This window comes from Lithobates pipiens, unplaced genomic scaffold (assembly GCF_037356315.1).
Source record: "Lithobates pipiens isolate NorthernLeopardFrog02 unplaced genomic scaffold, aLitPip1_a1.2 Scaffold_8, whole genome shotgun sequence".
Classification (NCBI taxonomy): domain Eukaryota; kingdom Metazoa; phylum Chordata; class Amphibia; order Anura; family Ranidae; genus Lithobates; species Lithobates pipiens.
The window spans coordinates 646,921,898-646,936,214 of record NW_027507903.1 but is presented as its reverse complement, the minus strand read 5'-3'; the positions used below and the strand labels follow the sequence as shown (position 1 = coordinate 646,936,214).

Sequence of the window (14,317 nt, the reverse complement as noted above, 5' to 3'; positions counted from 1 at the left end):
CATACAATTGTAATATTAATGTGATAACTACGTAATCATGTGTATAAAAACCTTCAAATGCATCATAATAAAGGAGAACGGTTATTTGGGAAGATGCTGAGCGTATCTTTTGTGTCTGTTCCCTACTGCAGTAGTTATTATTAATTTGGAACCACTAATCAATATGAGGATAGGAGTTGCCTATCTATAAAATATCCATTTCAGTAAGATGCCAAAACCAAAGAGAGCTGCAGGCGAACACAGGAGGCAGATCAGGACTGAGAAAGTCTATGTAAGAAAAGGACACAAGGGCAAGGATTCCACAGCACAGATTAGACTCTCTCGGTCCTGATCTGCTTCCTGTGGTTACATAGACATAAATCCATCAAGTCCAACCTATGTGGTTGCCTGCAGTTCTATGTTGGTTTTGCCATCTTACCAATCTTTGAACCATTAGCGACTGTAGACTTATGAGACACTTTTTGAACTTCAGGAAGGTTTTGACCATAAGTAGATAGCATCCCCTGAGGAAGCCCAGTTTCAGGACAAAACATGTCGGGATCTGCGCAAATACTGCTATAAACATAAGGACTGCATCATATGGGTAATATTTGTTTTGATGAGGATATGGTACTTTCTTTTAATCTCTTGTTAAATAAATATTGAATTATTTTAATGAAATTTCTGAATTATTATCTTTGTGTTGTACCTATAAAGTCCCACAAAATTGCAACCATATTTTGAATGTGACTTGTTGTCACTCTGCAAAGTCAGACCAAAGAACTACTTTTAAGTGCCACTTTTTGGAAGGGTTATCATTGGAAAACATAGGATAGGACTTGTAAAAGCGACTTTGATGTCCAAAGTCGCATGACAAGTCACACAAGTGTGAATTAGGTCTAAAACCAGATGTAGCTATTTTATTTATATATTTATTTTCTCCAAAAGATACAATGTACCTTTTCCTTCTCACAGAGGAGAAAGACATATGGGGAGGGCTCAAAAACAAGGTATTACTGTGATAACCTATCACAGGCTATCACAGTAATCATAAGACAGGAGCCAGTCCTTCTTGCTCTTGATCTTTAATACGAGACCAGAGCTGTCAGTGACCAGTGGCACTCTATGAATCACAGTTTCGGCACACACACAGGTATGGGCAGATATATGGCACCTCAGAAGATATCTCACATCTTCTGATTCCCACCACAAATCTTTATACAACCTCCATAGACATACAACCCGACATGGAGGGGCTCAGTGAAGGTGGTGGTGAAGGTGTGGAGAGGGTGGATTGGGTCACCAAGATCATAAAAGGAAATCCGCCCGGCCTCATATTCAAGACATATCCTAAATCTGTTACTACAGATATTGCCAAGGTAGGGGATGGGTTTGTGGCGATATCTCACTCCATACTGATCACCCTCCCTGTACAAACACCAAGACTTACCATTATTTCCAATAAATGACCAATCTCCACTCCTGTCTATACTGGGGTAACACATCCCGACTCTCCATCTATCTGATTCCCCGACATCCACTTCCCAGTAATGTCTCCCTGAGGAGAAACTTTGACTACTCAACACCTGAGGATAATCCTGAAATCTCTCTGGTGTTTCTGGGTGATTCTGGTCTATATCTGACCAGTATACAGTTTTCCTGTCATCTGATATATGGAGATAATTATGAACTGTGTTTACATCCATTAATATGTCTGCAGCTTCCTGTATATGGAAAATTACATTTACCTCTGTTATTATATCAGATAAACCTGTGTGTATAATCCCAGCAACATCCAGACCCCCTCCATCATGGAGGAGCTCCTCATGTCTCTCTCTGTCCTCATTATCTCCATCCTCAGTATCACACAAGTCACCTGTGTCTGATTCCTGTAAGACAGTCAGTGGATCCGTCACGTTACACAGCTCCTCAAGGTGACGCATCTTCCTGGACAGCTCCTCCTTCTTTATTTCCAGATCCCGGATGGAGATGGAGATCCGCTCTGCCCTCCCGGAGATTTCCCTCAGGACTCTCTTCTCCAGGTCTTTCAGACGTCTCCTGAGAACTCTAAACAGAGCAGTGACTCTCTCGGTGTCACTAGTTGCTTTTTCTTCTACTTCCCTCCTATGGTCCTGCAGACTCTGGACTATTTCCTCCATCTCCTCTATCTTTGTCTGCAGAACATTTCTCATTTTCTTTCTTTTCTTCTCAGACGCCTCATCCATTGACTCCATCTCATGTCCTTTGTGTTCTCCAATCAGACAGCAAGAGACACAGATACAGGTCTCATCCTCAGTGCAGTAATACTCCAGGATCTTCTTATGGACGGAGCATTTCCTGCTCTCCATGGACAAGGTGGGGTCACATAAGACGTGTTCTGGGGACTTTTTGTGGACTCTCAAGTGTTTATCACACAGGGAAACCTCACAGAGCAGACAGGATCTAACAGCAGGTACAGGAGAGTCCACACAGTAAGTACAGAAGACCCCGGACTCCTGATCGGGCTGAGCAGATAGCAACTTCTCCATTATGTTACGCAGTGTTATGTTCCTCTGCAGTGCAGGATGACTCTTGAAACCTTTTCTGCTTTCAGGACAGTAGTAATCTCCAGACCCCTCCTGTGTATCCAGCACACGATCAATCAAGGTTACAGGTTCTGTATAAATGTTCAGAAAGACGGAACAGTCCAGTTCAGCTCTCAGAGCAGCCGACCCAATCGCTGACAGCAGAAGAGAGAAGTAATAGTAAAAATCTCAGAGGAAGAAGGCAGTTGGGTGGGTCACATTTTTCTACGAATTGCAAGTTTGGGCCAGATCAGTAATATATGAAACTGAGATCGAAGCACAGACAAGGGAGTTTTTTTTTCTTTGCAGGAGTAAAGGTATGTATACCGCATAGCTTTACATGACACAGAAAGATGGTTATCTCTTCTTAATTCCTGCTGTTTGTCTAATTCTTGCAATAAAGCCCAAAAAACTGGTGCTCTGTACTGCCATCCATAGAAATAAATGGGTGTAGGCAGCTGTTCGCAGGTATGAGCTGCTACCTGCATTAAGTGGCACATTAGTACAGACGTAAGTCTGCGAACATAGATAGTCTGCATTCAGTACATTACATTTGTACGCATGCACCACTTTACACAAGTATGTGCATGAGCCCTTATAGTTACAGGATTAAAATACAAGACGTTCAGAGTGATACAAATGTGCATATATATATATATATATATATATACACACACATGTACACTCAGCCTATCATTTTACTAGCAAATGCACTGGTCTGTTTGTAATATACAATAAAATAAATGTCACTTTGCTTCTGTTATTGCTGGTCCATGATTTCTGCAGCAAACAGGATTCCAGACATTTCATGAGATTGCAGTAAAAACGGGTGCTTGTTCTTGGCAGTCATTCCCTTTCTTGTAGTGTGGCTTCTAGTGTTGACCCTTGACAGAGTCCCACGGAATCCCCTTCTCACCTCTCAAACTAGCAGCCCTCCAGCTGTTGCAAAACTACAATCCCATGAGGCATTGCAAGCCTGACAGTGAGCCCTTGTACACACGGTCAGAGAATCTGTCGGAATGAGTCTTATCGGACCGTGTCGTCAGATAATCCGACTGTGTGTGGTATGCATCAGACTGATTCCGTTCGAATCTCCGTCCAACCCAATTTTCCAACATGTTGGAAATATTTCCCGACCAACTGGGCCGGACGGACCTAATCCGATCATGTGTAGAGCATTTTCATCGGACCAAGTGCCACGCATGCTCAGATCAAATTCCTACATCAAAGCTATTGGCTACTAGCCTGAATGTAGTCCCATCGTAATGAAATTACGTCATCACGTTCGGATTTTTCGCCAACTTGGCCCGACCGTGTGTATGCAACAGTTTCGGACACAATCCGTCGGACTAAATCCGACGGGCAAAATCCGACGGATTTGGTTGGCAAAATCTCCGACCGTGTGTACGTGGGCTTACAAGCATAACTCCCACAGGCATGATGGGACTTGTAGTTTCGCAACAGCTGGAGGAAGTTTGAGACCCCTGATCTAGAAGGTTTATAGTCCTTCCCACAGGGGCGTAAACCCTTTCTGCTTTTTATATTTAAATAAAATTCCACACCACTTAGGTGTGTGCTAAGCTGCAGCCTCCCTGAAAAAACTTCACAAGTGAAGTCCAATTAGTTAATTATAAAAGGAAGAGAATTTGGCGCTGCTTACAACAAATATTTGAAAATTGTGTATAATTATATCTGTTGTGTCATATACAAATGATTTTTTATATAAAATGTGCGTGAATATCCCAAATCTCCTTATATCATAACTAAAAGTAAAAACAAACTGAAAAAATGATGAACTTGTGTCTTGTATCCAGTATATGATACCTGAAAAAATTCCTTAAAAAATCAAGTGACATAAAAAATACACAAACCAAAACCAATGTAAAAAAAAAAAAAAACAATATATAAGTCCAAATCTGTGATAAAGAACTATCTGCAATAAATGTCCATAATTCAAAAAATTCCAACGTGACTTGTGCAGAATCTAGACGATGACACTTTATCACAATTTCTGTGCAGAGAAATAAGGTGACTTTTCCCTGCATTGTTTTATGCACTCACCAGAAAACCCTACCCCTGCAGGGGTAAAGAGCATTTAGTCAGATATGCCTCTGGTCCTGGTGTCCAATGATCAATATGACCTCCTTCTCCGTGGCGTTGCTTGTGTAATAGGGCATCCACATAAAATTAATAGTATAAAGGGGCACTCATTGCGTAAATCCAGTATAAACGAATTTTATTTTCCAAAAGTAAGATCTTTTAAAAAGAAAGAGCTCCAATTGCCCCAATTCGTATAGGCATACAGTTTCCTGGGTCTGGACAACGTGTGTTCCGCAGACCACAATGGAAAAACCGGAAGTTCCGGAAGTGACGTGAATGCGTGCCAAGTCCCGACTTACATGTTTTCGTCATTGGACATCATCTGAGGCACCTCAGACGACGTCCAATGATTAAATGCTTAAGGAGGGACTTGGTACGCATTCACGTCACTTCCGGAACTTCCGTTTTTTGCACTGTGGTCTGTGCCAAGTCCATGGCATTGGAAATGAAATGAATATCTCATTCAGGAACCTACATATAAACACCAAATCCAAAAAGAATGTGAAATATATTCTCCACCAACACCACTGATGAAACTTACCCCTTCTGACCCCTTCTGTGTGTCATTAATGCTGCGTACACACGAGCGAATTGTCCGGCGTACTTAGTCCGCCGAAACGCATTTCAGTGGACAATTCGATCGTGTGTGGGCTTCAGCGGACTTTTCCAGCGTAAAGTCTGGCGGACTTAGAAAGTATTTTTGCACTCCAATCTTTCCGCCGGACTTGGGTTTGAGCGGACAATACGTTCGTCAGTATGCTAGTCCAGCGGACTAAGAATGACGCATGCTCAGAAGCAAGTACGAAAAAGGAAGCTATTGGCTACTGGCTATTGAACTTCCTTTTTCTAGTCCCGTCGTACGTGCTGTACGTCAACGCGCTAGCAAACGCCGGACTTTCCGTGTGTCCGTGTGTGGCCAAGTCCATTCGGTAGAAAGTCCGCCGGACTATCCGCCGGATTGTTTGCCGGACTAAGTACACCGGACAATTCGATCGTGTGTACGCGGCATAAGGGTAATCCTATGAAACACCTTACCTCCCTGATAGTTACCTTATTATATGAAGTCTGAATACTGGAGGCTGGGCACAAGAAGTCCTTTACTATTACTAAAAGTTAGAGAACAGCTCCAAGCCCTCAGGGACAAACTGAACTCCCTGTTTACAGAAAAAGCAAAGGCTAAACTTACCTGTTGTAGAAGAACATTTTATGAATTCTGTAACAAACTGTGCATGGATGTTGGACAATTCTCTTACAAATACGAGGGTGGGAAATTATGTAGCACCCTCTAGTGTACAGTTATGGTAGGTACATTTATGTTGACCCAACTTATGTTGCTGTGGCTTCAGCTTAAGGTTAGGTTAGAGGGCTAAGGTCAGGCTAGCGGGCTCTGCCAATTATGCCTCGTCATCTCTCCGTGGTTGTGGAGGTTCATGGAAACTTTCAGAAATTAGTGGGCGGAGGTACAGAGGCAGCGATCTGAATATATTTATGGGAGTTTGACCAAGCCCCAGGCAGGGGGCCTGGTAGGGCGGTCAGGAATACCCATAAATATTGAAGAGTCTGGCCAGCAAGGGGTTGTTGTCAGGAGGAAGATGGAGTGTTGAGGCTGGAGTTGTGGGGCATGTAGTCCAAAGAGCCAAGTTTTATATTCAGTCGGACTGTTGAGGACTGCAAATCCCAGCTCATTGGGGAATGGAACAGAATGTTGGCAGCGAAAATCCTGTGCGGGACAGAGTTGCTCTCTTGGGACCTAGGCTTGGATCTGCAAGCAGGGACTCGGACAGTAGATTGTGCTGCAGCCGTGTTGCGGCCTGTGCAAGGAGGAAGAGTCATCAGGAGCTGTGAGGAGAAGGAAATGAAGCTGGAAAGAGGAAACTTCACTACCCACTACCCTGCAGTCTTATACTAGAGACACCTTTCCAAACATGGGAAGACTAGCACAGTGAAAGGCCTGTCTAAGGGACAGTGTGAGTGCCTCTACACCCCCAGGGCCTACAAGGAACAAGGCTGCCAGATGCAATATCCAGCATGCTTTCATTAGAACTTTCATAGCTAACCTAAATCCCTTGCTCTGGGACACTTTTCAAGGCAGCCAGGTTGGCAGGTTGGCTGGTGTTTACTGCAAGCTTGGGGCTTTGAGAGTTTCACCAAGGTGGAATAGTGCTCTGGAAGCAGTAACTTTGCCACTGATTCACGAGAGACTGATATTATTCTGGAGGGAGTACAGTTCAGAATCCTCAAGTTGCCCTACTAAGTCAATTTGAGCATCCCATATTCCCTGTGTTGATTTACATGCTGTTGCCTATAGAAACCATGGCAGGCCATCCTATTCATGTGGATTACAAATGTATTCCAGCTGCCCATAGGTGGCTGGGGTAAAAAACTGCCCTGTGTTAATTCCTGCTCTTGTCACTAAAAGCTGTGTAATTTCTCATGTCAGTGCCCATGGCAACCATGGCGGGCTATTGCATCATGGGAATTTCAAGTGTCTAGCTGCCCAACAGTGGCTGGGATAAATGACTGTGTGACTACCAAACCTTCTGATGTCAGTAAAGAATGTATTGATCTACATGCCATTGCCTACAGCAACCACAGCAAGCTACTGTGCTTTTGTGACTTCCAAGTGTCTCTAATGCCGCGTACACACGATCAAACAATCCGTGGAAAAGTCCGGCAAACTCAAGTCCCGTGTGTAGCCTCCGGTGGACTTTTTTTACCCAAAAGTACAGCGGACTTAGAAAGTATTTTTGCACTCCAATCCAATGCCAGTCCGCCGTACTTTTGAAATGAGTGGACTTTACCCGCGCGGAGAAAAGTCCGCTCATTTTGAGCGTGTCTCCAGGTAGACGGGGCCAGCGAAGGAGGCGTCGCTGGCTCCGTCACCTGGTATGGACTTAAAGGGGGACCCCAATGCCGAAAAAATCGGGGTGGCCGTCCCCCCCCAGGTCCACATCAGACCCTTGTCCGAGCACGCTACCCGGCCAGCCAGGAAAGGGGGGATGAGCAAGCGCCCCCCCCCCCCTCCTGAGCAGTACCAGGCCGCATGCCCTCAACATGGGGGGGTGCCTTGTGAAAGGGGGGGCCGCGCGCCCCCCCCCCACCCTAAAGCACCATGTCCTCATGTTGATGAGGACAAGGGCCTTTTCCCGACAACCCTGGCCGTTGGTTGTCGGGGTCTGCGGGCGGGGGGGCTTATCGGAATCCGGGAGCCCCCTTTCATAAGGGGGCCCCCGGATCCCGGCCCCCCACCCTATGTGAATGTACCCCTACCCATTCACCTGTGGAAAAAAGTAAAAAAAAAACACAACACACAAGGGTTAAAATAGTTTATTGCACAGCTCCGGGGGTCTTCTCGCCGGACTCCTCCGCTATCTTCTGCTAGCTCTTTTGCTAGCGGAGGAGCCCGGCTTTCTTCTTCGCCGCCGCCACCCCCTTCTTCCGGCTTCGGGGGTCTTGTCCCCCTCTTCGGTTCTTCTTGCCGGGCTTTCGCCGTCTTCTGTTCTTCTCTTCAGATGTTGCCTCGTCGCATCCTCCGCTCACAATGGCACGGACGCGATGCGCGGCGACTTATATAGGGACATCACCGGATGATGTCCCCGCCTATTATGATGTCACAGTCCCAGCATCCTCTGGGACTGTGACACCATCACAGTTCCTCCGCGTGTGTGGGCGAGTCCGTTCATTTCAAAAGTACGGCGGATAGTCCGGGCAGACTTAGTACGCCGTATTAGTCCGCTGAAAAAGTGCTGTGTGTGGGCAAGTAGCCCGTTCGGAAAGTCCGGCAGACAGTCCGGCGGGAAGTCCGCCGGATAGTCGGCTACGTGTGTACGCGGCATAAGTCGCCCAACAGTGGCTGGGGCTAAAGACTGTTCTTTAATTATTCCTTCTCATACCAGTGGGAACTGTCTTGTGCTATATTCTGTTGCCCGTAGCAACTACAGCGGGCCATCGATTCTACAAGTTTCACCCAGTTGCCCAAACAGTGGCTGGGGCTAATCACTATGCTATTACAAGCTCTGTTCATGCCAGTAAAAATGGACTGTTCGTATTTTCCTACCAAGAAACTGTACACTTGGAGCCTGCATCTTAGTCAGCACGATTTCGCTCGGCTGAGAAATGTTTTAAGCCAGCACGGGAACAGTCCGACAAGACAGTGCCACTGGCGCTAGTGTGTCTGAGCGAGGGGCGAAGCTGAACTCCACAGTCAGCCCAGTACACCCAGCATGTGAGAGAGAATGTGCGAGAGAGGAGCAACATGGGGAGTCACCTGCAAGTACGTGGCCGGTTTCCAGACTTGCCTGTAGCACAGGGGATGGTACTGGGGTGCCGAATGGTGGACACGGGTGTGAGATTGGAACACTGAGGTAGATTTGCCCTTGGTGTGATAAATGGAGGAGAGAGACTGTGCTTACTTTGCATGCAGAAAACCCACGGCGGCCATATGAGTGTGCCTTTAGTGTGGACACTGTGGGGAGCCGCTGGTAAAACTGGCCTGGGCCAGGTTTTCTAGAAAACAGGCACACTAATGGTGCAGGTGTATTGTGCCTTCTTAGAAGACAGAGGATTAAAGGTCAGTGGTCCACCCTCCTGGGAGACAGTGTGTGTTGTAAGGGAGCAATGGAGCATGTCTGCACCGTAATGTCTAAGGCAGGACAGACCAAGGCCCGAGCCTGAGAGAGAGCCTATGGGAGATGGAGCAGCAAGGAAAAACAACTTCCTCCCTATGTACAAAATCCTGGCCTGTATTTCTTTGTGGACACTGTCAGTCTTTAGTGATCAAAAAGAAAAAGTCCTTTGAAGACTAGGAGCTTACAGTCCCCTTGGAAAATAGCACAGTATGTTCTAAGCTGTATACAGGAGTGTCTCCTCTCATTTGCAGAGCTTCTCCCTGCTCTAAAACCTGCAGGAACTACCAGCCCTCCTGGCTGATTGTCCACCAGCCCATCTGGCTGCTCCAAAGATCTCCCAGAGCGAGGGATAGTAAGGATTCAGCACAGTGCTGTCCTTCTGAAAGCTTGAAATACAAAATGAAGTCCTGCGCAAAAAATGCCAAAATAATTCAGTCCAGAAATAGCTAAGTGCAAAAAGCCATGTGAAAAATATATATATATATAAATATTCAATAGTGTAACAAAATAGTCCATATATTCATAAACACCAATGATGAGAACTGGATGGACAAACGGTGATAAACAATCCCAGGGGAAAGGGCTCACAGAACTCTCACCTTAAGAAAGGAAATTCAGGCTCATCACACAAATTCTGCAAATTTCTCACTTCATTCCTCATATTCAGTAATCAGAAGGATCCTTTTACTGTGCCAGATAGAAGATCATTTCTATATCCAGCCACTAGAGGGCCATAATAGCTCATGTATAATAATGATGACCCAAACGTGATGATTCGTGATGGATAGCTCAAAAAAAGAAGAGGAGGGGGAAGAGAGAAACTGAGGAGGCTCCAATGGTGTAGAATATAGCGAATCAAATAATCAATTTATTGGTAAAATGGTAAAATCGGACTCTCACATTATATAGGAACAAACAAAGCAAGAGAAGTTAAAATGGTGGCATGGCGTCTTCCGCCAGTCCTACTGTACTTCCGGTACGTCCTACGGCCACTCCCTACGCGTTACGTCATACCACGTGACTTCTTTGTTACGTCATACCCCATGAAGAAGTCACGTGGTATGACGTAACGCGTAGGGAGTGGCCGTAGGACGTACCGGAAGTACAGTAGGACTGGAGGAAGACGCCATGCCACCATTTTAACTTCTCTTGCTTTGTTTGTTCTTATATAATGTGAGAGTCCGATTTTACCATTTTACCAATAAATTGATTATTTGATTCGCTATATACTACACCATTGGAGCCTCCTCTGTTTCTCTCTTCCCCCTCCTCTTCTTTTTTTGAGCTATCCATCACGAATCATCACGTTTGGGTCATCATTATTATACATGAGCTATTATGGCCCTCTAGTGGCTGGATATAGAAATGATCTTCTATCTGGCACAGTAAAAGGATCCTTCTGATTACTGAATATGAGGAATGAAGTGAGAAATTTGCAGAATTTGTGATGAGCCTGAATTTCCTTTCTTAGGCCCAGTTCACACTGCTGCGGGCGGAGATCCGGATGTGATTCGCACAGCAAATCACATCCGATCTCCGTAGCGATGCGAGTTCAGCCATACAGATAGTATGGCTGAATTCGCAGCGCTCCCGCAGCAAACTCGCACGGGACCCTTTTTTGGGTCCGCAACAGAATCGGATCGCATGGGGGTTCACACCATGCGATCCGATTCCTGTGCGAGTCGGCAGATCGCACTGCGATATGCCGACGGATCTGGGGGTGTCATTAACATAACATTGACACTCCCAGCCGTCCGCATAGGGCAGTGTGAACTGCCGGCGGGAGGTGTGCGATGCGGGTAAACGCCGCGGATTCGCGGTGTTCCCGCATCGCTATAGTGTGAACCCGGCCTTAAGGTGAGAGTTCTGTGAGCCCTTTCCCCTGGGATTGTTTATCACTGTTTGTCCATCCAGTTCTCATTAGTGATGGCCGAACGGTTCGCCCGGCGGTCGTTTCGCGGCGAATTTCCGACATTCGCGGTCCGCACGTTCGAACGCCTTTTTCCGTCGTTCGCCGCGGCGGACTTACGTGTTTAATGTATACAAGAACTTTAACCTTTGGTGACACGTTTATCATGTGATACAGGACAGCCAATTGAGACATGACAGCACATGGACACTTGTACATTCCCCCTAACCTATAAATACACCCGATCCGGTGGCCATTTTACATTCTTTCTTCTGTTACGATAGGGACAGGTTCCTGTGTGGAGTAGGGAGAGATAAACCACTAGCTATTTGGTACACAAAAGTTCTTTTCAGGACTGGTATAGGTGTTAGGTGTTGATAGGTTTGCTGTGCTGCTGATTCTTGCAGCAGCCTGAGTGTCTTTTGTTAGTTTAGAGAAAGGGAAAGGACGGTGTATGCTACAGGGACAGCCAGATTAGTCTTTCATCATCATCATCATCATCATCATCATTAGCTGTTACTATCAAGGTCCACAAAAGAGCTGTTCCAGTAACCACTAATCGTTCTCTTTTTTTGCCAATTTGTATAGGGACAGGAAGGAAGCAGTGTTGTCAGGCAGTGAGGGTAATTTTAAAGACTTGCTGTTATTATTAGTTCCACAAAGGTTCTTTTCAGGACTGGTATCAGTGGTACAGTAATAGGCTTGTACATGTATAATATTCTTTCTTCCAAATATAGAAAGGATATTATACTTGACTGCTGCCCTTCTGCTGCAGTCTGCTAAACATTCACAACTCACTTGTTCCACAAAAGTTCTTATAAGGACTGGTAACTTGGTATAGGGTGCTACGGTACATAGGCTTGAGTGCGGTACAGTCTGCTGTTCTGTAAGGACCGCTATCGGTCCACAATAGATAGGGTTGACGTGCACCACTGCTGACCGCTGCCCTATACTGCAGCAGTCCTTCAGCGGTATAGGGACTGACGTACAGTCTGCTAATCACTAACACACAACCTGCTTGTTCCACAAAAGTTCTTATAAGGACTGGTAACTTGGTATAGGGTGCTACGGTACATAGGCTTGAGTGCGGTACAGTCTGCTGTTCTGTAAGGACCGCTATCGGTCCACAATAGATAGGGTTGACGTGCACCACTGCTGACCGCTGCCCTATACTGCAGCAGTCCTTCAGCGGTATAGGGACTGACGTACAGTCTGCTAAACACTAATACACAACCTGCTTGGTCCACAAAAGTTCTTATAAGGACTGGTAACTTGGTATAGGGTGCTACGGTACATAGGCTTGAGTGCGGTACAGTCTGCTGTTCTGTAAGGACCGCTATCGGTCCACAATAGATAGGGTTGACGTGCACCACTGCTGACCGCTGCCCTATACTGCAGCAGTCCTTCAGCGGTATAGGGACTGACGTACAGTCTGCTAAACACTAATACACAACCTGCTTGGTCCACAAAAGTTCTTATAAGGACTGGTAACTTGGTATAGGGTGCTACGGTACATAGGCTTGAGTGCGGTACAGTCTGCTGTTCTGTAAGGACCGCTATCGGTCCACAATAGATAGGGTTGACGTGCACCACTGCTGACCGCTGCCCTATACTGCAGCAGTCCTTCAGCGGTATAGGGACTGACGTACAGTCTGCTAAACACTAATACACAACCTGCTTGGTCCACAAAAGTTCTTATAAGGACTGGTAACTTGGTATAGGGTGCTACGGTACATAGGCTTGAGTGCGGTACAGTCTGCTGTTCTGTAAGGACCGCTATAGGTCCACAATAGATAGGGTTGACGTGCACCACTGCTGACCGCTCACCTATACTGCAGCAGTCCTTCAGCGGTATAGGGACTGACGTACAGTCTGCTAATCACTAACACACAACCTGCTTGTTCCACAAAAGTTCTTATAAGGACTGGTAACTTGGTATAGGGTGCTACGGTACATAGGCTTGAGTGCGGTACAGTCTGCTGTTCTGTAAGGACCGCTATCGGTCCACAATAGATAGGGTTGACGTGCACCACTGCTGACCGCTGCCCTATACTGCAGCAGTCCTTCAGCGGTATAGGGACTGACGTACAGTCTGCTAATCACTAACACACAACCTGCTTGTTCCACAAAAGTTCTTATAAGGACTGGTAACTTGGTATAGGGTGCTACGGTACATAGGCTTGAGTGCGGTACAGTCTGCTGTTCTGTAAGGACCGCTATCGGTCCACAATAGATAGGGTTGACGTGCACCACTGCTGACCGCTGCCCTATACTGCAGCAGTCCTTCAGCGGTATAGGGACTGACGTACAGTCTGCTAAACACTAATACACAACCTGCTTGGTCCACAAAAGTTCTTATAAGGACTGGTAACTTGGTATAGGGTGCTACGGTACATAGGCTTGAGTGCGGTACAGTCTGCTGTTCTGTAAGGACCGCTATCGGTCCACAATAGATAGGGTTGACGTGCACCACTGCTGACCGCTGCCCTATACTGCAGCAGTCCTTCAGCGGTATAGGGACTGACGTACAGTCTGCTAAACACTAATACACAACCTGCTTGGTCCACAAAAGTTCTTATAAGGACTGGTAACTTGGTATAGGGTGCTACGGTACATAGGCTTGAGTGCGGTACAGTCTGCTGTTCTGTAAGGACCGCTATCGGTCCACAATAGATAGGGTTGACGTGCACCACTGCTGACCGCTGCCCTATACTGCAGCAGTCCTTCAGCGGTATAGGGACTGACGTACAGTCTGCTAAACACTAATACACAACCTGCTTGGTCCACAAAAGTTCTTATAAGGACTGGTAACTTGGTATAGGGTGCTACGGTACATAGGCTTGAGTGCGGTACAGTCTGCTGTTCTGTAAGGACCGCTATAGGTCCACAATAGATAGGGTTGACGTGCACCACTGCTGACCGCTCACCTATACTGCAGCAGTCCTTCAGCGGTATAGGGACTGACGTACAGTCTGCTAATCACTAACACACAACCTGCTTGTTCCACAAAAGTTCTTATAAGGACTGGTAACTTGGTATAGGGTGCTACGGTACATAGGCTTGAGTGCGGTACAGTCTGCTGTTCTGTAAGGACCGCTATCGGTCCACAATAGATAGGGTTGACGTGCACCACTGCT

At 46.3% G+C, this 14,317-nt stretch overlaps 1 protein-coding gene across 1 annotated transcript; it reads right to left on the bottom strand.

The window, feature by feature from the left end:
- Window positions 1-679: 679 nt before the first annotated feature.
- On the bottom strand, window positions 680-3,123 carry LOC143961677 (E3 ubiquitin-protein ligase TRIM39-like). Its single transcript, XM_077470997.1, has one exon. It carries the CDS (start codon window positions 2,505-2,507, stop codon window positions 1,167-1,169), a length of 1,341 nt encoding a protein of 446 aa, XP_077327123.1. The 5' UTR covers window positions 2,508-3,123; the 3' UTR covers window positions 680-1,166.
- Window positions 3,124-14,317: the final 11,194 nt, after the last annotated feature.